The following is a 27972-nucleotide window of genomic DNA, read 5'->3' as shown; positions in this document are numbered from 1 at the left end:
TTAAGGGGGGGCGTGGCCAAGTGGGTGGGGGGTCACGGGGAGGGGGGGTCACGGGGGGGGGGTATTTAAAGGGGCCGCAGCCCCCCCGGGGGCATTTGTGAGCCCTGAGCTGCCGCCATGCCTGAGCCCAGCAAAGGTGGGGGGGGGGGGGGGGGCAATTAATTGGGGGGGGGGGGCATTAATTAAGGGGGTGTATTAATTACCCCTGGGGGGGCAGTTATTATGGGGGCATCATTTATTGGGAGGGGCAATTAGTGTGGGGGGGAGGGGTAATTGCCCCTGATGGGGGGGTATTGATTTGGGGGGGGCAATTAGCCGCCTACATAGGGGGTAATTAGACAAGGGGGGCAATTAATGAGGGGGGTAAATACCCTGGGGGGGGTTATTGGGGGGGGCAATTAAATGCGGGGGGATGATTAATTATATAGGGGGGATTAATTAATTACCCCACAGGGGTATTAAGGGGGGGGCATTTAGATGCGGGGGGGTAATTAAAGGGGGTATTTCCTATTGGGGGGGTATTGCCCCATAGGGGGGTATTAATTACCCCCGGGGGGGGTAAATCAGTGGGGGGGGGGGGGGGAACTCGGTGTCACGTGGGGGGTGGGGCAAGTATCCGGTATCAGCCCCCCCCCCCGCGGGTGTCACCTGATCTGCCCCAAAGGGCACCCGTGGGTGATGGGGGGGGGGGAGATACCAATGGGGGGGGCGGGGGGGGGGGGGTGGCCTCGGGTGACCCCCCCCCCCCCCCAACGTGACCTTTTGGAAGGGGTCAGGTTTAATCCGGGCCTTATATGGGGCTGGGGGGGGGGGACTGATTTTGGGGTGATTTAAGGGGGTTTTGGGGGTTTTAAGGTGGTTTTGGGGGTGGTTTAATGGGATTTAAGGTGGTTTTGGGGTCATTTAAGGAGCTTTTGGGGTGGTTTAAGGGGATTTGGGGAGTTTAAGGGGGTTTTGGGGTGGTTTAATGGGATTTTAGGGGGTTTTGGGGCTGTTAAGGTGGTTTTGGGGGTGTGATTCAGTTTTTGGGGTGATTTAATGGGATTTAAGGGGGGTTGGGGTCATGTAAAGGGGTTTTGGGGTGATTTAAGGTGGTTTTGGGGGTGCTGGGGGGGTCATTGCCGGGGGGGTCACTTTTTGCTCTCCCCCCCCCGCAGTTGCCAAGAAAAAGGAGGAGAAAAAAGAGGTGAAAAAGGAGCAAAAAGAGGAAAAAGAGAAAAAAGAAGAGAAAAAAGAGGAGAAAATAGAGGAGAAAAAGGAGGAAAATGGGCAAAAAGGAGAAGAGGAGCAGGGGGGGGCACCCAAAGGTGCGGGGGGATCAATGGGTGCTATGGGTGTCAATGGGTGCTATGGGGGGGCTATGGGTGTTAATTGGTGCTATAGGGGGGCAATGGGTGTTATGGGTGTCAATGGGTGCTATGGGGGAGCAATGGGTGCTATGGGTGTTAATGGGTGCTATGGGTGTCAATGGGTGCTATAGGGGGGCAATGGGTGCTATGGGTGTTAATGGGTGTTATGGGGGGGGGCAATGGGTGCTATGGGGGGGCTGTGGGTGCTATGGGAGGTCAATGGGTGTTATGGGTGTTAATGGGTGCTATAGGGGGGCAATGGGTGTTATGGGTGCCAGTGGGTGCTACAGGGGGGCAATAGATGCTATGGGAGGTCAATGGGTGCTATGGGAGGTCAGTGGGTGCTATGGGTGTCAATGGGTGCTATGGGTGTCAATGGGTGCTACAGGGGGGCAATGGGTGCTATGGGAGGTCAATGGGTGCTATGGGTGCCAATGGGTGCTGTGGGTGTTAATGGGTGCTACAGGGGGGCAATGGGTGCTATGGAAGGTCAAAGGGTGCTATGGGTGTCAATGGGTGCTATGGCAGGGCAATGGGTGCTATGGGTGCCAGTGGGTGCTATGGGTGTTAATGGGTGCTGTGGGGGTGTCAATGGATGCTATGGGAGGTCAATGGGTGCTATGGGAGGTCAATGGCTGCTATGGGGGTGTCAATGGGTGCTGGGGGCCCCCCTTAACCCCCCTTATCCCCTTCCATTGCAGAGGCTGCTGATGACCCATTAGGTGCGTGTCTGCCCCCCCATGTCCCCAATGCCCCCCCCCATAACCCCCCCCCATGACCCCCATGACCCCTTCTGCTCCCCCCCCCCCCCCAGATGAGATTCACCCCCCGGAGGCACGTGACCCCGATGGGCTCTTCATCAGCAAACCCCAGAGCGTGCTGGTGCAGTGCGGTGAGGGGGGGGCTATGGGGCAGGGGGGGGCTATGGGGCTGGGGGGATCTATGGGGCAGGGGGGATCTATGGGGCAGGGGGGATCTATGGGGCAGGGGGGGGGCTATGGGGCAGGGGGGGATCTATGGGGCTGGGGGGGCTATGGGGCTGGGGGGGATCTATGGGGCAGGGGGGATCTATGGGGCTGGGGGGGGCTATGGGGCAGGGGGGGATATATGGGGCAGGGGGGGATCTATGGGGCCGGGGGGATCTATGGGGCAAGGGGGGATCTATGGGGCAGGGGGGGATCTATGGGGCAGGGGGGGATCTATGGGGCAGGGGGGGGATCTATGGGGGGGTCACTGTGGATCTGGGGGTGACAATGGGTGCCGATAGATGTCAATAGATACCAATAGATGTCAGTACCAATCGGTGCCGATAGGTGGCAGTAGGAGCCAACGGGTACCAATAGGTGCCGATAGGTGCCAACAGTTACCGATAGAAGCCGATAGGTATCAATAGGTGCCAATAGGTACCAATAGGTGCTGATCGATGCTGATGGGTGCCAATGGATGCCAATGGGTGCCAATAGATGTCACTAGGGGCCAGTGGGTACCACTGGGTGACCCTGGGTGCCACTGGGTGCTGCTGGGTGATACTGGGTACCACTGGGTGCCACTGGGTGATACTGGGTGATACTGGGTGATACTGGGTACCACTGGGTGACCCTGGGTGCCATTGCAGGCCAGGACGTGCAGGTGGTGGCGCGTGTGGACGGGTCCCAGCTGCCCTCCAAGCCCAGCATCAAGTGGTTCAAGGGGAAGTGGCTGGAACTGGGCAGCAAGAGTGGGGCCAGGTTCCAGTTCAAGGAGAGCCTGGACAAGGAGAGCAAGGTGGGAGCCCGGAGCCCACATCCCATATATCCTATATCACATATATCCTATATCCCATATATCCTATATCCCATACCCCATATCCCATACCCCATATCCTGTATCCCATACCCCATATATCACATACCCCATATCCTATATATACCATACCCCAAACCTCATACCCCATATATCCCATACCCCATACTCCATACCCCATATCCCATATCCCATACTCCATATCCCATATATCCCATACCCCATACCCTATATCCCATATATCCCATACCCCATACTCCATACCCCATATCCCATATCCCATACTCCATATCCCATATATCCCATATCCCATACCCCATACCCCACATCCCATACCCCATATCCCATCCCCCATATCCCATACCTCATACCCTATATCCCATACCCTATATCCCATACCCCATACCCCATATCCCATACCCCATATCCCATACCCCATATCCCCCATACCCCACATCCCATACCCCATATCCCATATCCCATACCCCATATCCCCCATACCCCACATCCCATACCCCATATCCCATATCCCATACCCCATACCCCACACCCCATATCCCATATTCCATACCCCATATCCCATACCCCATATCCCATATCCTAAACCCCATACCCCATATCCCATATATCCCATACCCTATATCCCATATACCCCACACCCCCCACCCCTCATGCTGTACCCTCCTCTCCCCAGGAACACACCTTCGAGCTGCTCATCTCCAAGGTGGTGCTTGGGGACAGGGGTGACTATCGCTGTGAGGTGACAGCCAAGGACAAGAAGGACTCGTGCTCCTTCAACATCGACGTCGAGGGTCCGTGTCCCACCCCACTGAGCCCCATTGAGCTCCATTGAGCCCCATTGAGCCCCATTGAGACCCATTGAGCCCCATTGAGCCCCATTGAGCCCCATTGATCCCCACTGAGCCCCATTGATCCCCACTGAGCCCCATTGATCCCTACTGAGCTCCATTGAGCACCATTGATCCCCATTGAACCCCATTGAGCCCCATTGAGCTCCATTGATCCCCACTGAGACCCATTGAGCCCCACTGAGCCCCACTGAGCCCCATTGATCCCCACTGAGCCCCACTGAGCCCCATTGAACCCCACTGAGACCCATTGAGCCCCACTGAGCCCCACTGAGCACCACTGAGCCCCACTGAGCCCCATTGAGCTCCATTGATCCCCATTGAGCCCCATTGATCCCCATTGGGGTCATATTGGGGGCACTGGGGACATGGGGGTCAATGGGGTCACATTGGGGGTATTGAGGACATCGGGGTCAATGGGGTCACATTGGGGGCATTGGGACATGGGGGTCATTGGGGACATATTGGGGGCATTGGGGACATGGGAGTCAATGGAACATGGGGATCAATGGGGACATGGGGGTCAATGGGGACACAGGAGTCACATTGGGGACATGGGGGTCAATGGGGACATGGGGGTCAATGGGGACATGGGGGTCAATGGGGACACGGGGGTCACATTGGGGTATTGGGGACATGGGAGTCAATGGGACATGGGGTCAGTGGGGACACAGGAATCACATTGGGCACACTGGGGAGATGGGGGTCAATGAGGACATGGGGGTCAATGGGGACATGGGGGTCCCATTGGGGACACGGGGGTCAATGGGGACACGGGGATCAATGGGGACACGGGGTCCTGGGGGGGGTCTCACCCTCCTGTCCCCACAGCCACCCGCCCCAGTGATGAAGACAATGTCCTGCAGGCCTTCAAGAGGACGTGAGTGGGGGGAGACCCCACAAGGTCCCCCCAAGGACCCCCCATTGCCCCAAAGCCCCCCCCCAAAAAAGCCCCCCCAGACCCCCCCCATTGCCCCCATCTCCCCCCCCAGGGGTGATGCCAAGGACGACACTGCAGGAGAGCTGGACTTCAGTGGGCTGCTGAAGAAGAGGTGAGCGTGCAGTGGGTGTCAATGGGTGCAATGGGTGCCAGTGGGTTCAATGGCTACCAATGGGTGCCAATGGGTGCAATGAGTACCAATGGGTGTGCAATGGGTGTGCAATGGGTGTGCAGTGGGTGCAATGGGTGCCAATGGGTGTGCAATGGCTGCGCAATGGGTGCCAATGGGTGTGCAATGGTTGTGCAATGGGTGCAATGGGTGCCAATGGGTGCCCAATGAGGGCTCAGTGGGTGCACAATGAGTGCCAATGGGTGCAATGGGTGCAATGAGTGCCAATGGGTGTGCAATGGGTGCAATGGGTGTGCAATGAGTGCCAATGGGTGCCAATGGGTGCCCAATGAGGGCTCAATGGGTGCACAATGAGTGCCAATGGGTGTGCAATGGGTGCACAGTGGGTGAGCAATGGATGTGTAATGAGTGCTCAATGGGTGCCCAATGGGTGCTCAATGGGTGCCCAATGGGCTCTCAATGGGCACTCGATGGGCTCTCAATGGGCTCAATGTGTCTCAATGGGCTCTCAATGGGCTCTCAATGGGCTCTCAATGGGCTCTCAATGGGCTCTCAATGGGCACTCAATGGGGTCTCAATGGGCACTCAATGGGCTCTTACCGGGTGCTCACCGGGTGCCAATGGGCTCTCAATGGGCACTCAATGGGCTCTCAATGGGCACTCAATGGACTCTCAATGGGCTCTCAATGGGCACTCAATGGGTGCTCAATGGGCTGTCAATGGGCACTCAATAGGCTCTCAATGGGCACTCAATGGGCTCTCAATGGGCACTCAATGGGCTCTTACCGGGTGCTCCCCGGGTGCCAATGGGCTCTCAATGGGCTCTCAATGGGCACTCAATGGGCTCTCACCGGGTGCTCACCGGATGCCAATGGGCTCTCAATGGGCTCTCAATGGGCACTCAATGGGCTCTCAATGGGCACTCAATGGACTCTCAATGGGCTCTCAATGGGCACTCAATGGACTCTCAATGGGCTCCAGGGAGGTGCAGGTGGAGGAGAAGAAGAAGAAGAAGGACGACGACGACGGCTTCCCCCCGGAGATCTGGGAGCTGCTCAAGGGGGTGACCAAGAAGAGCGAGTACGAGCGCATTGCCTTCCAGTATGGCATCACCGACCTGCGGGGCATGCTCAAGCGCCTCAAGAAGGTCACTGCTGAGCCCAAGAAGAGCGAGGGTAGGACCCATCCCATGGGAATGGGTTGGGAATGGGGGCTTGGCTGCGGGCAATGGGCTGGAGGTGATGATGGAGGGGATATGGGATAGGCTGGGAATGGGGGCTTGGCTGTGGGCAATGGGCTGGAGGGGATGATGGAGGGGGATATGGGATGGGCTGGGAATGGGGGCTTGGCCGTGGGCAATGGGCTGGAGGTGATGATGGAGGGGATATGGGATGGGCTGGGAATGGGGGCTTGGCCGTGGGCAATGGGCTGGAGGTGATGATGGAGGGGATATGGGATGGGCTGGGAATGGGGCTTGGCTGCAGGCAATGGGCTGGAGGTGATGATGGAGGGGATATGGGATGGGCTGGGAATGGGGGCTTGGCTGCGGGCAATGGGCTGGAGCGGATGATGGAGGGGATATGGGATAGGCTGGGAATGGGGGCTTGGCTGCGGGCAATGGGCTGGAGGTGGTGATGGAGGGGGATATGGGATGGGCTGGGAATGGGGCTTGGCTGCAGGCAATGGGCTGGAGGTGATGATGGAGGGGATATGGGATGGGCTGGGAATGGGGCTTGGCTGTGGGCAATGGGCTGGAGGGGATATGGGATGGGCTGGGAATGGGGTCTTGGCTGCAGGCAATGGGCTGGAGGGGATATGGGATGGGCTGGGAATGGGGGCTTGGCTGCAGGCAATGGGCTGGAGGGGATATGGGATGGGCTGGGAATGGGGGCTTGGCCGTGGGCAATGGGCTGGAGGTGATGATGGAGGGGATATGGGATGGGCTGGGAATGGGGGCTTGGCTGCAGGCAATGGGCTGGAGGTGATGATGGAGGGGATATGGGATGGGCTGGGAATGGGGGCTTGGCTGTGGGCAATGGGCTGGAGGTGATGATGGAGGGGGATATGGGATGGGGAATGGGGATGTAGCCTGGGAAGGGGCCATAGGGATCCATAGGGATGCCCATGGCCCCGCAGCGTTCGTCCGGAAGCTGGACCCCGCGTACCAGGTGGACAAGGGCAAGAAGATCAGGTTGATGGTGGAGCTCAGCAACCCTGACCTGCCCCTCAAGTGGTACAAGAACGGGCAGCTCATCAAACCCAGCAACAAGTGAGAGCCGCACACAGAGCCCACTCCCCATATCCTGTACCCCATATCCCATATCCTGTACCCCATATCCTATATCCCATTCCCCACATCCTGTACTCCATATACCCCATACCCCATATCCTGTACCCCATATCCCATATATCCCATATCCTGTACCCCATATCCCATATATCCCATATCCCGTACCCCATATCCCATATATTCCATTTCCCATATCCCATACCCCATATCCCATATACCCCATACCCCATATCCCATATATCTAATATCCCATATCCCATATCCTGTATCCCATATCCCGTACCCCATATATCCTATACCCCATATCCTATTTATCCCACACCCCATATATCCCACACCCCATATATCCCATACCCCATATATCCCATACACCATATATTCCATACTCCATACCCCATATATCCTATACACCCTATACTCTATATACCCCATATCCCATACCCCATATATCCTATACACCCCATACCCCATATATCCCATACCCCATATACCCCATACACCATATACCCCATATCCCATACCCCATATATCCTATACACCCCATATATCCCATACCCCATACCCCATATACCCCATACCCACATACCCCATACCCCATACACCCCATACCCCATATCCCATACCCCACACACCCCACATACCCCCCACCCCCTCACCCCCCTCTCCCCATCCCCAGGTACGTGTTTGAGAACGTTGGCCTCAAGCGCATCCTCACCATCCACAAGTGCTCCTTGGCTGATGATGCTGCCTACGAGTGCAGGGTCAATGATGAGATGTGTGTCACCGAGGTCTTCGTCAAGGGTCAGCCCCACACACGGGGGTCGAGGGGGGTCTGGGGGTGCCTATGGGTGTCTATGGGTGCCTATGGGTGCCTATGGGTGTCTATGGGTACCTATGGGTGCCATGGGTGCCTATGGGTGCCATGGGTGCCTATGGGTACCTATGGGTGCTATGGGTGTCAATGGTACCTATGGGTGCTATGGGTGTTAATGGGTACCTATGGGTGTCTATGGGTACCTATGGGTGCCATGGGTGTCTATGGGTGCCATGGGTGCCATGGGTGCCACCGTGACCCCCCTGCTGCCCCCAGAGCCGCCGGTCACCATCTCCAAGGGGCTGGATGACCAACAGGTCGTGGTGGGTGAGCGTGTGGTGCTGGAGGCTGAGGTGTCCGAGGAGGGTGCCCATGTCATATGGTAAGGGAGCTGCAGCTGTGGCCATGCCAGCACCCTATGGCCAGCACCCTATGGCCAGGACCCCATGGCCACCCCATGGCCACCCTATGGCCACCCATGGCCACCAGCACCATTCCATGTCCATCCCCATCCATCCATATCCTCCCATATCCATCCATATCCATCCATACCCACCCATATCCACCCATATCTATCCATATGCACCATATCCATCCATACCCATCGATATCCATCCATATCCCCTCATATCCATCCATATATATCCCCATGTATCCCCTCATATCCCCCCATATCCATCCATACCCATCCACCTCCATCCATATCTCCCTGTATTCATCCATATCCTCTCATGTCCATCCATACCCATCCATATCCATCCATATCTATCCATATGCACCATATCCCACTGTATCCCCCCCATCTCCACCCGTATCCCCCTGTACCCATTCATGTCCCCCTGTATCCCCCCATATCCCCCCGTATCCATCCATACACATCCCTATCCACCCATATCCATCCATATGCACCATATCCATCCATACCCATCAATATGCACCCATATCCCCCCATACCCATCCATACCCATCCATATCCCCCTGTACCATCCATATCCATCCATCCCCATCCATATCCCCCTGTACCCATCCATACCCACCCATATCCATCCCTACCCATCCATATCCCCCTGTATCCATCCATCCCCATCCCTCCCCTCGTGCAGGCTCAAGGACGGGGTGGAGCTGACTCGGGAGGAGACCTTCAAGTACCGCTTCAAGAAGGACGGACGCAAACACTTCCTCATCATCAACGAGGCCGTCAAGGAGGACGCTGGACACTACAAGATCATGACCAATGGTGGCGAGAGCGAGGCCGATGTCATCGTGGATGGTACCTATGGGGCGGCCGGGGGCTCCGTGGGGGCTCCATAGGGTGTCCATAGGGTTTCCATGTAGTGTCCATAGGGCCTCGATGGGGTCTCGATGGGGTCTCCATGCAGTGTCCATAGGGTCTCAATGGGGTCGCCATGTAGTGTCCATAGGGTCTCGATGGGGTCTCGATGGGGTCTCCATGTAGTGTCCATAGGGTCTCGATGGGGTCTCCATGGGGTCTCCATGCAGTGTCCATAGGGTCTCAATGGGGTCGCCATGGGGTGTCCATGGGGTGTCCATAGGGTCTCGATGGGGTCTCCATGGAGTGTCCATAGGGGTCTCGATGGGGTCTCCATGGAGTGTCCATAGGGGTCTCCATGGGGTGTCCATAGGGTGTCCATGGGGTCTCCATGGGGTCTCCATGAGGTCGCATTGGTATTGAAGGTCTCCAGGAGGTCTCACTGACCCCCATTGGGATGTGTGGGTCCCTGAACCCCACTGGACTCTATAGGCCTCTGACCCCCATTGGGCTCTGTGGGTCCCTGACCCCCATTGAGCCCTATGGGTCCCTGACCCCCACTGGGCCCTGTGGGTTACTGACCCCCGTTGGGGTCTATGGGTCGCTGATCCCCATTGGGATCTATGGGTCCCTGACCCCCATTGGGCCCTGTAGGTCCCTAACCCCCATTGGGATCTATGGGTCTCTGACCCCCATTGGGGTCTATGGGTCCATGACACCCATTGGGGTCTATGGGTCCATGACCCCCATTGGGGTCTATGGGTCCCTGACCCCCATTGGGTTCTATGGGTCTCTGACCCCCATTGGGCTCTGTAGGTCACTGACCCCCATTGAGCCCTGTGGGTCTCTGACCCCCATTGGGGTCTATGGGTGTCTGACACCCATTGGGCCCTGTGGGTCACTGACCCCTATAGGGGTCTATGGGTCTCTGACCCCCATTGGGCTCTGTGGATCTCTGACCCCCATTGGGGTCTATGGATCCCTGACCCCTATTGGGGTCTATGGGTCTCTGACCCCCATTGGGGTCTGTGGATCCCTGACCCCTATTGGGGTCTATGGGTCTCTGACCCCCATTGAGCCCTATGGGTCCCTGACCCCCATTGCCCCCCAGAGAAGCAGCTGGAGGTGCTGCAGGCCATGGCAGACCTGACGGTGCAGGCCTCGGATCAGGCTGTGTTCAAGTGTGAGGTCTCAGATGAGAAAGTCACTGGGCGCTGGTTCAAGAACGGGGTCGAGGTGAAGCCCAGCAAGAGGATCCACATCACCCACAGCGGCAGGTGGGGGCTGGGGGGCATCAATGGGGTCTGGAGGTCATCAATGGGGTCCTGGAGGCATCAATGGGGTCTGGAGGTCATCAATGGGGTCTTGGAGGCATCAATGGGGTCCTGGAGGCATCAGTGGGGGTCTTGGAGGCATCAATGGGGTCTGGAGGTCATCAATGGGGTCTGGAGATCATCAATGGGGTCTGGAGATCATCAATGGGGTCTTGGAGACATCAATGGGGGTCTTGGCTTGGAGGAATCCATGGGGGTCTTGGTTGGGTTGAAGGCATCAATGGGGTCTGGAGATCATCAATGGGGTCTGGAGGTCATCAATGGGGTCTGGAGGTCATCAATGGGGTCTGGAGGTCATCAATGGGGTCTGGAGATCATCAATGGGGTCTGGAGGTCATCAATGGGGTCTGGAGGTCATCAGTGGGGTCTGGAGGTCATCAATGGGGTCTGGAGATCATCAATGGGGTCTGGAGGTCATCAATGGGGTCTGGAGGTCATCAGTGGGGTCTGGAGGTCATCAATGGGGTCTGGAGATCATCAATGGGGTCTGGAGGTCATCAATGGGGTCTGGAGATCATCAATGGGGTCTGGAGGTCATCAATGGGGTCTGGAGCTCATCAATGGGGTCTGGAGGGTATCAATGGGGTCTTGGAGGCATCAATGGGGTCTGGAGCTCATCAATGGAGTCTTGGAGGCATCAATGGGGTCTGGAGCTCATCAATGGGGTCTGGAGCTCATCAGTGGGGTCTGGAGATCATCAATGGAGTCTTGGAGGCATCAATGGGGTCTTGGAGGTCATCAGTGGGGTCCTGGAGCTCATCAATGGGGTCTGGAGCTCATCAATGGGGTGTGGAGCTCATCAATGGGGTCTGGAGGTCATCAATGGGGTCTGGAGGTCATCAATGGGGTCTGGAGCTCATCAATGGGGTCTGGAGCTCATCAATGGGGTGTGGAGATCATTAATGGGGTCTGGAGGTCATCAATGGGGTCTGGAGCTCATCACTGGGGTGTGGCGGTCACCAATGAGGGTCCTGTCTTGGCGTCACCCCATGGGGGTGCTGGGTGCCCCCTGTGGGTGCTGAGCCCCCCGGTGCTCAGGATCCACAAGCTGGTGATCGATGACGTGCGGCCTGAGGATGAAGGGGATTACACCTTCGTACCCGACGGCTTCGCGCTCTCCCTGTCAGCCAAGCTCAACTTCCTGGGTGAGCCCATGGGGGGCTATGGGGCTGGGGGCACTTATGGGGCTGGGGGGCACTTATGGGGCTGGGGGGCACTTATGGGGCTGGGGGGCACTTATGGGGCTGGGGGGCACTTATGGGGCTGGCAGGGGTGCTTATGGGGCTGGGGGGCACTTATGGGGCTGGGGGGCACTTATGGGGCTGGGGGGCACATATGGGGCTGGGGGGCACTTATGGGGCTGGGGGGGGCTGGGGGGCACTTATGGGGCTGGGGGGCACTTATGGGGCTGGGGGGCACATATGGGGCTGGGGGGCACTTATGGGGCTGGGGGGCACATATGGGGCTGGGGGGCACTTATGGGGCTGGGGGGCACTTATGGGGCTGGGGGGCTGCTTATGGGGCTGCGGGGGTGCTTATGGGGCTGGGGGGTGCTTATGGGGCTGGGGGGCACTTATGGGGCTGGGGGGCACTTATGGGGCTGGGGGGCACTTATGGGGCTGGGGGGCACTTATGGGGCTGGGGGGGTGCTTATGGGGCTGGGGGACATATATGGGCCTGGGGGGCACTTATGGGGCTGCAGGGGTGCTTATGGGGGTGTTTATAAGGATGGGTGTGCTTGTGGGGATGGGGGTACTTGTGGGGATGGGGGCTGCTTATGGGGTGGGGGTTGCTTATGGGGCTGAGGGGGTCACTTATGGGGCTGGGGGTGCTTGTGGGGATGGAGGGTGCTTATGGGGGTGGGTGGCACTTATGGGGATGGGGCACTTACGATGCTGGGGGTGTCACTTATGGAGATGGGGGCACTCAGGGGTCAGTTATGGGGCTGAGCTGGGGACATGTATGGGGCTGGGGGGGGTTCACTTATGGGGTGCTGACACCATTGACCCTTGTGTCCCACAGAGATCAAGGTGGAATACGTCCCTAAGCAAGGTAAGGGGCACCCTTGGGTGCTGGGGGGGGTATTGGGGTGATGCTCGTGCCCCCCCCACCCCATAACCCCCCTTTGCCCCCCCCAGAGCCCCCCAAGATCCACCTGGACACGTCCAAGGGGGCGAGCGCAGAGAGCACAGTGGTGGTTGTGGCTGGGAACAAACTGCGCCTCGAGGTGCCCATCTCGGGGGAGCCTGCGCCCGTCGTCACCTGGAGCAAGGGCGAGGAGGTGACACTGCGACCCCTGCATCCCATACATCACATAGATCCCATATCCCATAGATCCTAGATCCCATAGATCCCTGATCCCATAGATCCCATATCCCATAGTTCCCATATATCCCATAGATCCCATATATCCCATAGATCCCATATCCCATAGACCCCATATCCCATAGGTCCCATACTCTTTATCTTATAACCCATGATGGCCCCATCCCAACCCATTTCATTCCACCCCACCCCAATCCATCCCATCCCATGTCTCCATAATCTCCCATTCCACCCCATCCCATTACCTCCCACCCCAGTCAGTCTCAATCAGTCCCATCATGTCTCACATCACCTCCATCATCTTCCGTCCCCATTCCATGTTCCCATTCCAGCCCATTCCATCCCGTGACCTCCTATCGCATTGAGTCCCCTTGAGTCGCATTGAGTTCCATTGAGTGCCATTGAGACCCATTGAGACCCCTTGAGTCCCACTGAGTCCCCTTGAATGCCATTGGGTCCCATTGAGTCCCCTTGAGTGCCATTGAGTCCCCTTGAGTGCCATTGAGTGCCATTGGGTCCCATTGAGTCCCCTTGAGTGCCATTGATTCCCCTTGAGTCCCCTTGAGTCCCATTGAGTGCCCTTGAGTCCCATTGAGTCCCCTTGAGTGCCATTGAGTCCCCTTGAGTGCCATTGAGTGCCATTGGGTCCCATTGAGTTCCATTGAGTCCCCTTGAGTCCCATTGAGTCCCATTGGGTCCCATTGAGTCCCATTGAATCCCCTTGAGTCCCATTGAGTCCCATTGAATCCCCTTGAGTCCCATTGGTCCCATTGAGTCCCCATGAGTGCCATTGGGTCCCATTGGTCCCATTGAGTCCCCATGAGTGCCATTGGGTCCCATTGAGTCCCATTGAGTCCCATTGGGTCCCATTGAGTCCCATTGAGTCCCATTGGGTCCCATTGAGTCCCCATGAGTGCCATTGGGTCCCATTGAGTCCCATTGATCCCATTGAGTCCCCATGAGTGCCATTGGGTCCCGCTGACGTCGCAGGCGTTCACGGCGCGCGAGGGCCGCGTGCACCTGGAGGACCGTCCAGGGCTCTGCAGCTTCGTCATCGAGAGCGCGGAGAGAGCAGATGAGGCCAAGTATGGGATCCGGGTGAGCAACCCTGCGGGGGAGGACACGGCCACCATCATCGTCCGTGTTGTGGGTGAGCAGCGGGGGGGGTGGGGATGGGGGTGGGGATGGGGATGGATATGGGATGGGATGGGGATGGATATGGGATGGGGTGGGGATGGATATGGGATGGGGATGGCTATGGGGTATTGGCACAGGTAGAGCCATGGGGATGGGATGGGATGCATATGAATATGGGCATAGGTATGGGGATGGGGATGGATATGGGGATGGATACAGAGATGGATATGAGCATGGATATGGGTATGGGAATAGGGATGGGGATGGATATGGGGATGGATACGGGGATGAGGATGGATATGGGGATGCATATGGGTATGAGGATGGATATGAGAATGGGGGTGGATATGGGGATGGGGATGGATACAGGGATGGATACAGGGACGGGATGGGATGAGGGCAGCAGCTTTGGGCCATTTCCATCTCTCTCCTTGTCCCCAGATGTCCCTGACCCCCCCGAGAACGTCCGGGTCACGGCCGTGGGGGAGGACTGGGCCTCGCTGAGCTGGGACCCCCCCAAGTACGATGGGGGGCAGCCAGTGACAGGTGAGTGGGGGGCACTGGGAGCCCTTCAGACCCCTTGTGATTCCCATTCCCACTTCCAATCCCAATCTCATTCCCTATTCCATTCCCATTAACATACCCCAATCCTATTCTCAACCCCACTCCCATTCCCATTCCCAATCCTATTCCTTTTCTATTCCCATTCCCATATCCCATTTCCATTCCCAATCCCGCTCCCATTCCCACTCCCTATTCCCATTCCCACTCCCTATTCCCATTCCCAATCCCATCCCCATTCCCAATCCCATGGCTATTCCCATCCCCTTCCCATTCCATATCCCATACCACATACCCCCCACACCCCATATCCCATACCCCCATACCCCCCATACCCCATGCCCCACACCCCATACCCTATACCCCCCATACACCCCATACCCCCCATACCCCATATCCCATACCCCACACCCCCCATGACCCATACCCCATACCCCATATCCTATACACCCCATACCCCCCATACACCCCACACTCCATACCCCATACACCCCATACCCGACATACCCCATACACCCCGTACCCCACATACCCCATACATCCCATACCCCATATCCCACACCCCATTCCCCATATCCTATACCCCCCATACCCCATACCCCACACCCATGTCCCATACCCCATATTCTATATCCTATATCCTATATACCCCATACCCCACACACCCCATACCCCATACACCCCACACCCCATACCCCATACACCCCATACCCCATACCCCACACACCCCATACCCCATACACCCCACACCCCATACCCCATACACCCCACACCCCATACCCCACACACCCCATACCCCCCATACCCCATACCCCACACCCCCCACACCCCATACCCCCCATACCCCCAGGGTACCTTCTGGAGCGCAAGAAGCAGGGCTCTCAGCGCTGGGTGAAGCTCAACTTCGAGCCCCTGCCTGGCACCACCTTCGAGTCGCAGCGGATGCTGGAGGGTGTCCTCTATGAGATGCGGGTCCTGGCGGTCAATGCCATCGGGGTGTCCCCCCCCAGCATGAACACGCGTCCCTTCATGCCCATTGGTGAGCGGGGGCATGGGGGGCAATGGGGGTAATGGGGGCAATTGGGGTAATGGAGCAATGGGGTAAGGGGGTAATGGGGGTAATGGGGGCAATTGGGGTAATGGGGTAAGGAGGGCAATGGGGGCAATGGGGGGATGAGGTAAGGGGGAATGGGGGTAATGGAGGCAATGGGGGGAATGGGGGTAAGGGGGTGATAGGGATAATCGGGTAATGGGGGTAATGGAGTAATGGGGGCAATAGGGGGAATGGGATAATGAGTGTAATAGGGACAATGGGGGGATAAGAGGAGGTCAAGGGGTGTTAGAGGGGGTTTAGGGGGTCCTGGATGGGGGTTATAGGGATTGGGGGGCTCTCTGGGTGTCCTGTGTGTGTTATGGGGGGGCTGGGGTGCTATATGGGGTGCTATGGGTTATTATAGGGTGCTGTGGGTGGCTATAGGGGGCTATGAGTTATTATGGGGTGCTATGGGTTATTATAGGGTGCTATGGGTGGCTATGGGGGGCTATGAGTTATTATGGGGTGCTATGGGTGGCCATAGAGGGCTATGAGTTATTATGGGGGGCTATGGGTTATTATAGGGTGCTATGGGTGGCTGTGGGCGGCTATGGGTTATTATTGGGGTGCTATGGGTTATTATGGGGTGCTATGGGTTATTATGGGGTGCAATGGGTTATTCTAGGGTGCTATGGGTGGCTATAGGGGGCTATGGGTTATCATGGGGTGCTATGGGGGGCTATGAATTATTATGGGGTGCTATGGGTTATTATGGGATGCTATGGGTGGCTATGGGGTGCTATGGGTTATTATGGGATGCTATGGGTGGCTATGGGGTGCTATGGGTTATTATGGGGTGCTATGGGTGGCTATGGGGGGGCTATGGGTTATTATGGGGTGCTATGGGTTATTATAGGGTGCCATGTGTGGCTATAGGGGGCTATGGGTTATTATGGGGTTCTGTGGGGGTGCTATGGGTTATTATGGGGTGCTATGGGTGGCTATGGGATGCTATGGGGGGGCCATGGGGGGGGTTCCCCACAGTCTAACCCCCCCCCCCCCCCCCCCACGAGTGAGCCCACGCACCTCGTGGTCGATGACGTCACGGACACCACGGCCACGCTCAAGTGGCGCCCCCCGGAGCACGTGGGCGCCGGCGGCATCGACGGCTACATCGTGGAGTACCAGCGGCAGGGGGGTGCGTCCGGCCAATGGGAGCGCGGCGGGGGCGGGGCTACGGGCGGGCGGGCCAATGGGAGCGCGGCGGGGGCGGGGCTGCGGGCGGGCAGGCCAATGGGAGCGCGGCGGGGGCGGGGCTGCGGGCGGGTGGGGCAATGGGAGTGCAGGGAGGGCAGTGGGAGGGGCTGGGCTATGGGCGGGCCAATGGGAGTGCAGGGAGGGTAGCAGCGGGGGCAGGGCTATGAGAGGACGGGCCAATGGGAGTGGAAAGCACCCCACAGAGCCCTACAGCACCCCATAGAGCCCAATAGCACCCCATAGAGGCCCATAGTGCCCCATATAGCCCTATAGCACCCCGTAGAGCCCCATAGCGCCCCATAGAGCACCCGTAGCATCCCATAGAGCCCCCATAGAGCCCCATAGCACCCCATAGTGCCCCATAGTGCCCACAGCACCCCATAGAGCCCATATTGCCCCATAGCACCCCATAGTGCCCACAGCGCCCCATAGAGCCCACAGCGCCCCACAGCTCCCCACAGCACCCCATAGAGCCCCATAGCGCCCCACAGCGCCCCATAGCACCCCATAGTGCCCACAGCACCCCATAGAGCCCCATAGCACCCCATAGAGCCCCATAGCACCCCATAGCACCCCATAGAGTCCATAGAGCCCACAGCACCCCACAGCACCCCGTAGTGCCCACAGCACCCCATAGCACCCCACAGTGCCCCACAGCACCCCATAGAGCCCACAGCACCCCATAGCACCCCACAGTGCCCCACAGCACCCCATAGCACCCACAGCGCCCCATAGCACCCCATAGTGCCCACAGCACCCCATAGAGCCCCATAGAGCCCCATAGCGCCCCATAGTGCCCACAGCACCCCATAGCACCCCATAGAGCCCATAGAGCCCCATAGCACCCCACAGCGCCCCATAGCACCCCATAGAGCCCCATAGCACCCCACAGCGCTCCATAGCACCCCATAGTGCCCACAGCACCCCATAGAGCCCCATAGCACCCCACAGCACCCCATAGCGCCCCCATAGCGCCCCCGTGTGCCCCACAGAGGATCACTGGACCCCAGCTCACGAGGGGCTGGTCCCATAGCACCCACAGCACCCCATAGAGCCCCATAGCACCCCATAGAGCCCATAGAGCCCCATAGAGCCCCATAGAGTCCACAGCGCCCCCGTGTGCCCCACAGAGGATCACTGGACCCCAGCTCACGAGGGGCTGGTCCCATAGCACCCACAGCACCCCACAGCGCCCCATAGCACCCCATAGAGCCCCATAGAGCCCCATAGCACCCCATAGCGCCCACAGCACCCCACAGCGCCCCACAGCGCCCCCGTGTGCCCCACAGAGGATCACTGGACCCCAGCTCACGAGGGTCTGGTCCCTCGCTGCTCATTGACGGCCAAGGGGCTGCCCACGGGGGAGCAGCTCCAGTTCCGCGTGTTCAGCGTTAACATCGCGGGACGGAGCCCCCCGGCCGTGGGGCAGCACGTGACCATCCGCGAGATCGTGGGTATGGGGCGTGAAGGGGGCGGGGCCTGGGGGGGGGGGTCACCCGGGGGGGCGTGGCCTCCAGGTGGCGCCAAATGGCGCGTACACACCGGGGGCGTGGCCTCGAGGTGGCGCCAAAGGGGGAAGCTCATGGGGGCGTGGCCTCGAGGTGGCGCCAAAGGGAGGGAACTCGTGGGGGCGTGGCCTTAAAGTGGCGCCAAAGGGAGGGAACTCGTGGGGGCGTGGCCTGAAGTTGGCGCCAAATGGTGGGAAGTCATGGGGGCGTGGCCTTAAAGTGGCGCCAAAGGGGGGGGAGCTCACGGGGGCGTGGCCTGAATTTGGCGCCAAATAGCAGGTACTCACCATGGGGCGTGGCCTCAAGGTGGCGCCAAAGGGGGGGCTCATAGGGGCGTGGCCTGAAGTTGGCGCCAAATGATGGGTACTCACCGGGGGCGTGGCCTCAAGGTGACGCCAAAAGCAGGAACACGTGCGGGGGGACACGTGTGGGTCTGCCCCACATGTCCCCCCCTCTCCTGCCCCATAGAGCGGCCCAAGATCCGGCTGCCCCGGCACCTGCGGCAGACCTATGTGAGGAAGGTGGGAGAGCAGGTCAACCTGGTGATCCCCTTCCAGGTGAGCCTGGGGTCCTGCCCCATAGGGGTATATAGGGGAGGTCACTGACCCACAGAGCTATAGGGGAAAGGTACTATTCTATAGGGGTATAAGGGAGAGGTCACAGCCCCATATGGTTATAGGGAGAACACACAGTCCCCTGGCTTTATGGGTCACCCCAGGTTTGCTATGGGTCTCTACGTGGTCCCTATGGGGTCTCTATGGGCGTCTATGGGGTTTCTGTGGGGTCTCTATGGTTTCTATGGGGTGCTTATGATCTCTATAGGGTTTCTATAGGGTCTCTATGGGGTTTCTCTGAGGTTTCTATGGGGTCTCTAATATTTGTGGGTCTTGGTCTCTACGGGGCTGTATGGGGTTTCTATGGGTCTCTATGGGGTCTCTGTGGGGTTTCTATGGAGTTTCTATGGGGCTCTATGGGGTCTCTATAGGGTTTCTATGGGGTCTCTGGGATCTCTATGGGTCTCTGTGGGGTTTCTATGGGGTCTATGGGGTTTCTATGGGGCTCTACGGGGTCTCTATGGGTCTCTGTGGGGTTTCTATGGTTCTCTATGGGGTTTCTATGGGGTCTCTATGGGTCTCAATACCTCCCCCATCGCCGGCAGGGGAAGCCCCGCCCCCAGGTCACGTGGTCCCGCGAGGGGCAGCCATTGGGCAGCTCCGTGAACGTGCGGACGTCGACGTTCGACGCCGTGTTCTTCATCCGCGCGGCCGCGCGCGAGGACTCGGGCACGTACCGGATGGTGCTGCGCGTGGAGGCGCTCGAGGACGCGGCCGAACTGCGCCTGCGCATCGTGGGTGCGCGCGGGAAACGGCAGGGGGCGCGGGAAACGGCGTCCGAGGGCGCGGGAAACGGCAGGGGGCGCGGGAAACTGCAGGGGGCGCGGGAAACGGTGCCTGAGGGCGCGGGAAACGGCTCTCCGGGGCGCGGGAAACTGCAGGGGGCGCGGGAAACTGCGTCCGAGGGCGCGGGAAACGGTTTGCGCGCTTTCGGGGGCGTTTTGAGGCGTTTCGAGGGCGTTTTTGGGTGGGTTTGGGGTCTTTTTGGGGTGGTTTGAGAGGTTTTGGGGCTTGGGGGTGTTTTGGGGGGGTTGGTTTCATAGAGATTTTTGGGGTGCTTTTGGGCTGTTTAGAGGCCTTTTGAGGTGTTTTGGGGTGTTTTGAGAGTGCTTTAGGATTTTTTGGGGGTGTTTTGGGATGGTTTCGGGGTCTTTAGGGGGCTTTTGAGGTGCTTTAGGGTGTTTTGAGGTGGTTTTAGGGTGTTTTGGGATAGTTTCAGGGTCTTTAGGGGCATTTTGAGGTGTTTTAGGGTGTTTTGAGGTGGTTTAAGGGATTTTTGGGATAGTTTCAGGGTCTTTAGGGGCATTTTGAGGTGTTTTAGGGTGTCTTGAGGTGGTTTTTGGGGTGTTTTGGGGTGGTTCTATGGTGGCTTTGGGATGGTTTTGGGGTGTTTTGGGATGGTTTCTGGGTCTTTAGGGGCATTTTGGGGTGGTTTAGCATGTTTTGAGGTGCTTTTGGGGTGGTTTTGGATGTGTTTCGGGGTGGTTTTGGGGTTGTTGTGGGGATGTTTTGGGGTGCTGAAGGGCGCCCCCTGCTGTCAGACCGCCCGGGCCCCCCCTGCAACGTGCGTGTGACTGAGGTGTGGGGCTTCAATGCGGCGCTGGAGTGGGAGCCCCCCACGGATGATGGCAACGCCGAGGTCACCGGTTACACCGTGCAGAAGGCGGACACCAGGACCATGGTGCGGGGGCAGGGGATGGACGCCTGACACCCAACTTACCCCTAAGTGCCCCCATAGACCCATAACTGCCCCAAAACCCCCTTGGCCATAGGATTGCCCCCTAAATGCTTCCATAGACTCATCAGTGTCCCCCAAAACCCCAAAGAAGCCACTCAAGGCCCCATAGGAGCCCCCTAAGGACCCACTCAATGCCCCATAGGAGCCACCTAAGGCCCCATAAGAATCTCATAGGAGCCCCCAAAGCCCCATGAGACCTCCTCTAAAGCCCCATAGGAACCCCCAAACTGCCATAAGAACCCCCCTAAAGCCCCATAAGAGCCCCAAAAGCCCCCTAAGAACCCCCTAGAGCCGCATAGGAGCCCCTAAAGCCCCCTAAGAACCCCCCCTAGAGCCCCATAGGAGCCCCTAAAGCCCCATAGCAGCCCCCCAACACCCCATAGCAGGGTCCCAACGCCCCCCTGTACCTCAGGAGTGGTTCACGGTGTACGAGCACAACCGGCAGCCGCGGTGCACAGTGTCAGAGCTGGTGATGGGCAATGAATACGTGTTCCGGGTGTACAGTGAGAACCAGTGTGGGCTGAGCGAGAACGCAGCACTGAGCTCCAACAGCGCCCGCATCCCTAAAGCAGGTCTGGGGGGGGGATGGGGTCTGGAAGGGGTTTGGGGGGGGTTGAGAGGGGTTTGGGGGGGGTTTAATGGGGGTTTGGGGGGGCTGAGAGGGGTTTGGGGGGGGTTTAATGGGGTTTAGGGGGGGTTGAGAGGGGTTTGGGGGGGGTTTAATGGGGTTTAGGGGGGGTTGAGAGGGGTTTGGGGGGCTGGAGCATCCCTAAAGCATCCTTAAAGCATCCCCAAGGCATCCCTGAAGCAGTTTGGGGGGGTCCTAATGGGGTTTGGGGGGGTTATGGGGGGCTGGACCACTCCTCCTGCATCCCAGAGCATCCCTAAAGCAGTCTGAGGGGGTCCTAAAGGGGTTTGGGGGGTTTAGAGGGGGTTATGGGGGGCTGGACCGCTCCTCCTGCATCCCAGAGCATCCCTAAAGTAGTCTGGGGGGTCCTAAAGGGGTTTGGGGGGTTTAGAAGGGGTTTTGGGGGGCTGGACCACTCTTCGAGCATCCCTAAAGCAGTCTGGGGGGGTCCTAATGGGGTTTGGGGGGTTTAGAGGGGGTTATGGGGGGCTGGACCACTTCTCCTGCATCCCAGAGCATCCCTAAAGCAGTCTGGGGGGGTCCTAAAGGGGTTTGGGGGGGTTAGAGGGGGTTATGGGGGCCTGGACCACTCCTCCTGCATCCCAGAGCATCCCTAAAGCAGTCTGAGGGGGTCCTAATGGGGTTTGGGGGCGTCTAGAGGGGGTTATGGGGGGCTGGACCACTCCTCGAGCATCCCTAAAGCAGTCTGGGGGGGTCCTAAAGGGGTCTGGGGGGTTTCGAGGGGGTTATGGGGGGCTGGACCACTTCTCCTGCATCCCAGAGCATCCCTAAAGCAGTCTGGGGGGGTCCTAAAGGGGTTTGGGGGGGTTTAGAAGGGGTTTTGGGGGGCTGGACCACTCCTCCTGCATCCCAGAGCATCCCTAAAGCATCCCCAAAGCATCCCTAAAGCAGTCTGGGGGGTCCTAAAGGGGTTTGGGGGCGTCTAGAGGGGGTTATGGGGAGCTGGACCACTCCTCGAGCATCCCTAAAGCAGTCTGGGGGGGTCCTAAAGGGGTTTGGGGGGTTTCGAGGGGGTTATGGGGGGCTGGACCACTTCTCCTGCATCCCAGAGCATCCCTAAAGCAGTCTGGGGGGGTCCTAAAGGGGTTTAGAGGGGGTTATGGGGGGCTGGACCATTCCTCCTGCATCCCAGAGCATCCCTAAAGCAGACTGGGGGGGGTCCTAATGGGGTTTGGGGGGGTTTAGAGGGGGTTATGGGGGGCTGGACCACTCCTGCATCCCAGAGCATCCCTAAAGCAGTCTGGGTGGTCCTAAAGGGGTTTGGGGGGGTTAGAGGGGGTTATGGGGGGCTGGACCACTCCTGCATCCCAGAGCATCCCTAAAGCAGTCTGGGTGGTCCTAAAGGGGTCGGGGGGCTTTAGAGGGGGTTATGGGGGGCTGGACCACTCCTCCTGCATCCCAGAGCATCCCCAAAGCATCCCTAAAGCATCCCCAAGGCTCCGTTTTGGGGTGCAGGGGGTCCCCCATTGAAGCTGTCTCTGTCTGTGTCCCCCCCCCCAGTTCTGAACCTGAAGCCCCCCCAGTTCAAGGAGCATGACTTCCGCTCGGCCCCCCTGTTCCTGACCCCCCTCGTGGACCGCAGTGCAGTGGCTGGGTACAGCACTGCCCTCTACTGTGCCGTGCGGGGGCACCCCAAGGTATGGGGGGGGCTCTGCCCCATAAGTGGGGGGAGATGGGGTGGGGGTCGGAGGGGGGTTGGGTTGGTTTTGGGCTCATTTTGGGCTGGTTTGGGGCTCATTTTACCCTGGTTTGGGGTTTGGTTTTAGGATCAGGTTGTGCTTTTTTGGGGCTGTTTTAAGGCTCTTTTGGGGCTGATTTGGGGCTCATTTCAGGGCTGGGGACTCTATGGGTTTCTATGGGTCCCTATAGGTTTCTATGGTGCCTATGGTCTCTATGTGTCTCTGTGGGTCTCTATGGGTGCCTATGGGCCTTTATGGTCTCTGTACGTCTCTATGGGTCTGTATGGGTTCTTCTAGGTCTCTATGGTCCCTCTGGGTTTCTATGGGTGTATATGGTCCCTATGGTCTCTATGGGTCCCTCTGGGTTTCTATGGGTCTTATTGGTCACTCTGGGTTTCTATGGGTCTCTATGGTCCCTATGGGTTTCTATGGGTCTTAGCGGTCTCTCTGGGTCCCTATGGGTCTCTATGGTCTCTGTGGGTCCCTATGGGTCTCTATGGGTTTCTATGGGTCTCTATGGGTCCCTATGGGTCTCTATGGTCTCTATGGGTCTCTATGGGTCCCTATGGGTCTCTATGGTCTCTATGGGTCCCTGTGGGTCTTTATGGTCCCTATGGGTTTCTATGGATCTCTATGGTCCCTCTGGGTGCCTATGGGTCCCTATGGGTCTCTATGGTCTCTATGGGTCTCTATGGTCCCTATGGGTCCCTATGGGTCTCTATGGGTCTCTATGGTCTCTATGGGTCTCTATGGGTCCCTATGGGTTTCTATGGGTCTCTATGGTCTCTATGGGTCTCTATGGTCTCTATGGGTCCCTATGGGTCTCTATGGGTCTCTATGGTCTCTATGGGTCTCTATGGGTCCCTATGGGTTTCTATGGGTCTCTATGGTCTCTATGGGTCCCTATGTGTCTCTATGTGTCCCTATGTGTCTCTATGGTCCCTGTGTTCCCTCCGGGCAGCCCAAGGTGGAGTGGCTCAAGAACCAGATGGTGCTGGGCCCAGACCCGCGGTTCCTGGCTCGGCACTCGCAGGGGGTGCTCACACTGCTCATCCGCAAACCTGGGCCCTTCGATGGCGGCGTCTATGGCTGCCGGGCGGTCAATGAGCTGGGGGAGGCACTGACCGAGTGCCGGCTCGAGATACGTGGTAAGTGGCTATGGGGGCTATGGGGTGTCAATGGGATCAATGGGGTGTCAGTGGGGTCAATGGGGCAGTCAATGGGGTGTCAATGGGGTCAATGGGGCGGTCAATGGGGTGTCAGTGGGGTCAATGGGGTGTCAATGGGGTCAATGGGGCAGTCAATGGGGTGTCAATGGGGCGGTCAATGAGCTGGGGGAGGCACTGACCGAGTGCCGCCTGGAGATACGCGGTGAGCAGCTATGGGGGGCTATGGGGGGCTATGGGGTGGCAATGGGGTGTCAATGGGGTCAATGGTGTGGTCAGTGAGCTGGGGGAGGCACTGACCGAGTGCCGCCTGGAGATACGCGGTGAGCAGCTATGGGGGGCTATGGGGTGTCAATGGGGGCAATGGGGGCAATGGGGTGTCAATGGGGTCAATAGGGCAGTCAATGAGCTGAGGGAGGCACTGACCAAGTGCTGGCTGGAGATCTGCGGTGAGCGGCTATAGGGGCTATGGGGTGGCAATGGGGTCAATGGGGTGTCAATGGGGGCAATGGGGTTGTCAATGAACTGGGGGAGGCACTGACCGAGTGCCAGCTGGAGATCCGTGGTAAGCGGCTATGGGGTGTCAATGGTGTGGCAATGGGGTCACTGGGGTGGTCAATGGGGTGTCAAGGGGGTCCCAATGGGGTCATAGAGGGGGTCAGTGGGGTCCCAGTGGGGTCATAGAGGGGGTCAGTGGGGTGTTGGGGGTGCAATGGGGCTGTTAATGGGGTGGGGGGGGGGTGCTGAACCAGGGCAGGATGGAGACATGGGGGGGGTCCCAACACCCCCAACCCCCATCTGTTCCCACACAGTGCCCCAGTGAGAGCAGTGGCTGCATGAGATGGTGAGGGGAGGTAATGATGGGGGGGGTGTTAATTATGGGGTGTTAATTATGGGGGGGCTATTAGGGGGCTTATTAGGGGTGTGTTTAATTGGGGGGGCTATTTGGTGGGGTAATTTATGGGGTTTCATTAGGGTTTAATTGAGTGGGTGGTTAATTGGGGGGGTTAGTTATGGGGGGATTTAATGGGGGGGTTAATTTGGGGGTTATTAATGGGGTTTAACTGGGGGTGGGGGGGTAATAATGGGGGTGATTAATAGGGGAGTTAAATATGGGGTGTTAATGGGGGGGTTAATTGTGGGGGTGTTTAATGGGGGGGTTAATTTGGGGGTTATTAATGGGGGCGTTTAATTGGGGGTTAATTGGGGGGGTTAATTATGGGGTGTTAATTGGGGGGTTAATTATGGGGTGTTAATTGGGGGGTTAATTATGGGGTGTTAATTGGGGGTTAATTATGGGATGTTAATTATGGGGGTTTTAACACGGCAGCTTACTTGGGGTACACATTTAATTGCAGCCCCCTCCATTAGGCCCATTCATTGGTGGGGGGGGGGGGATCAGCACCTGCCAGGGAGCTGCTGCCCCCCCATGACCCCCCACCCCCCTTTAGGGCCGCAGGACTTGAGTGTCTCTAAGTGGACCCCCCCATTGAATAAATGGAGCGTTCCGAGGGGTGCCTGTGTTCAATGGGGGTCCGGGGGGGGGAGCACCAGCCCCCGGGGGGGGGGTGCAGCAGGAAGAGCAGGCGCAGCCAGCGCGGCAGCAGCCCTGGCACCAGCAGCTGCAGCAGGAGCGAGCGGCCCAGGCCCAGCTGCAGCCGGAGCTGGAGCCGGCGCCGGCTCCAGAGGGACAGGCGGGCGCAGGAGAGAGGGAGCAGCCTGGGGGGGGGAGAGAGAGAGAGACATTGGGATCAACTGGGATCAGCTGGGATCCATTGGGGTGCATTGGGATCCGTTGGGATCCATTGACAACCATTGGGATGCACTGGGATCCATTGGGGTCCTTGGGATACATTGGGGCACACTGAGATCCATTGCGGTGCACTGGGATGCACTGGAATCCATTGGGATCCATTGGGCTGCACAGATCCATTGGGATGCAGTGGGATCCATCGGGATGCACTGGGATCCATTGGGACACACTGGAACCCCTTGGGATGCATTGCGATCCATTGGGATGCACTGGGATCCATCAGGATGCACTGGAACCCATTGGGATCCATTGGGATCCATCGGGGTGCACTGGAACCCATTGGGACGCACTGGAACCCATGGGGACGCACTGGAACCCATTGGGACACACTGGAACCCATTGGGACGCATGGGGGTGCACTGGGACGCACTGGGACACACTGGGGTGCATTGGGACGCACTGGAACCCATCAGGGTGCATTGGGACGCACTGGGATGCACTGGGACGCACTGGAACCCATTGGGACGCACTGGAACCCATCGGGGTGCATTGGGACGCACTGGGACACACTGGGGTGCATTGGGACACACTGGAACCCATTGGGATGCACTGGGGCGCACTGGAACCCATCAGGGTGCATTGGGACACACTGGGGTGCACTGGGACACACCGGGGTGCACTGGGATGCACTGGAACCCATTGGGACGCAGTGGAACCCATCGGGGTGCACTGGAACCCATTGGGATGCACTGGAACCCATTGGGACGCACTGGAACCCATCGGGGTGCACTGGAACCCATCGGGGTGCACTGGGACGTACTGGGACACACTGTGACACACGTCAGGGCCTCACCCCAGGGGCTGCAGCTCCTCAGGCTCCCCTCGCTCCGGGCTCCATGGCCGCGCCAGCAGCAGCAGGTCAGGAGCCGGCAGCTGAGGGCAGGAGGCAGCAATGGCCACAGTCAGCAGGCCGGCGGCGTCACCGCTGCGGGTCACCTGCGGGATGGGATGGGGTGTAATGGGGTGAATGGGGTGTATGGGGTGTATGGGGTGAATGGGGTGTATGGGGTGAATGGGGTGAATGGGGTGTATAATGGTGATCTATGGGATAGGTGAGGATATAGGGGATATGTAGTGGTGTATCAGCGATATAATGATGATATATAGCGTACAGAATGGTTATCTATGGGATAGATGAGGGTATATGGGCTATGTAATGATATATCAGTGATATAATGATGATATATAGAGTATAGAATGATGATATATGGGATAGATGAGGATATATAGGATATGTAACAGTATATCAGTGATATAATGATATATAGAGTATAGAATGATGATATATAGGGTATAGAATGGTTATCTATGGGACACATGAGGATACAGGGGCTATGTAATGATATATCAGCGATATAATTATGATATATAGGGTATAGAATGATGATCTATGGGATAGGTGACGATATATGGGATATGTAACAGTATATCAGTGATATAATGATGATATATAGGGGATATAATGATTATAGAATAGACGAGAATATATTGGCTATACAATAATATATGGGCTATCTAATAATGATGTATACAGTATATAAGATATATAACAATGACTTATAAGATATATAGGATATATAATGATCTATAAGCTATATAATGATGGTATATAGACTGTATAGAGCTCTCATAGGTTATATAATGACGGTTTATGCAATATACAGGGTCTGTAGGAGGCAATTACAGGCTATATACAATGCTATATGTGACGTGT

The 27972-nt window shown here is 57.8% G+C and overlaps 1 protein-coding gene and 1 long non-coding RNA gene across 2 annotated transcripts; both read left to right on the top strand.

Annotated features, from left to right (window-relative positions):
• The first annotated feature begins 117 nt into the window (after positions 1-117).
• Positions 118-24654, top strand: MYBPC2 (myosin binding protein C2). The gene is made up of 28 exons (XM_034072356.1): positions 118-136; positions 2051-2071; positions 2164-2241; positions 2932-3113; positions 3826-3943; positions 4832-4880; positions 4993-5052; positions 6052-6245; positions 7207-7339; positions 8037-8161; positions 8451-8556; positions 9278-9444; positions 10556-10721; positions 11817-11923; positions 12801-12830; positions 12917-13059; positions 14094-14253; positions 14682-14786; positions 15652-15840; positions 16898-17032; positions 18381-18545; positions 19068-19156; positions 19759-19951; positions 20755-20894; positions 21364-21523; positions 23101-23237; positions 24241-24427; positions 24644-24654. The coding sequence occupies exons 1-28, from the start codon at positions 118-120 to the stop codon at positions 24652-24654; spliced, it is 3369 nt and encodes a 1122-aa protein (XP_033928247.1).
• Positions 24655-24718: 64 nt separating this feature from the next.
• On the top strand, positions 24719-25957 carry LOC117437736 (uncharacterized). Its single transcript, XR_004550498.1, has 3 exons — positions 24719-24768; positions 25258-25299; positions 25897-25957. It is a non-coding gene; the product is annotated as an uncharacterized lncRNA (long non-coding RNA).
• The last annotated feature ends 2015 nt before the right edge of the window (positions 25958-27972 follow it).

The sequence above is a fragment of the Melopsittacus undulatus genome, chromosome 27 (genome assembly GCF_012275295.1).
Source record: "Melopsittacus undulatus isolate bMelUnd1 chromosome 27, bMelUnd1.mat.Z, whole genome shotgun sequence".
Taxonomy (NCBI): Eukaryota; Metazoa; Chordata; class Aves; order Psittaciformes; family Psittaculidae; genus Melopsittacus; species Melopsittacus undulatus.
This window is presented reverse-complemented; position numbering and strand designations above follow the sequence as displayed.

What these genes read in the sequence shown, in the direction of transcription:
- MYBPC2 (XM_034072356.1), top strand. An exon ending in CACATCACCCACAGCGGCAG is followed by an intron (nt 10,722 to 11,816) that starts GTGGGGGCTGGG and finishes CCCGGTGCTCAG; the next exon opens with GATCCACAAGCTGGTGATCG. An exon ending in GGAATACGTCCCTAAGCAAG is followed by an intron (nt 12,831 to 12,916) that starts GTAAGGGGCACC and finishes TGCCCCCCCCAG; the next exon opens with AGCCCCCCAAGATCCACCTG.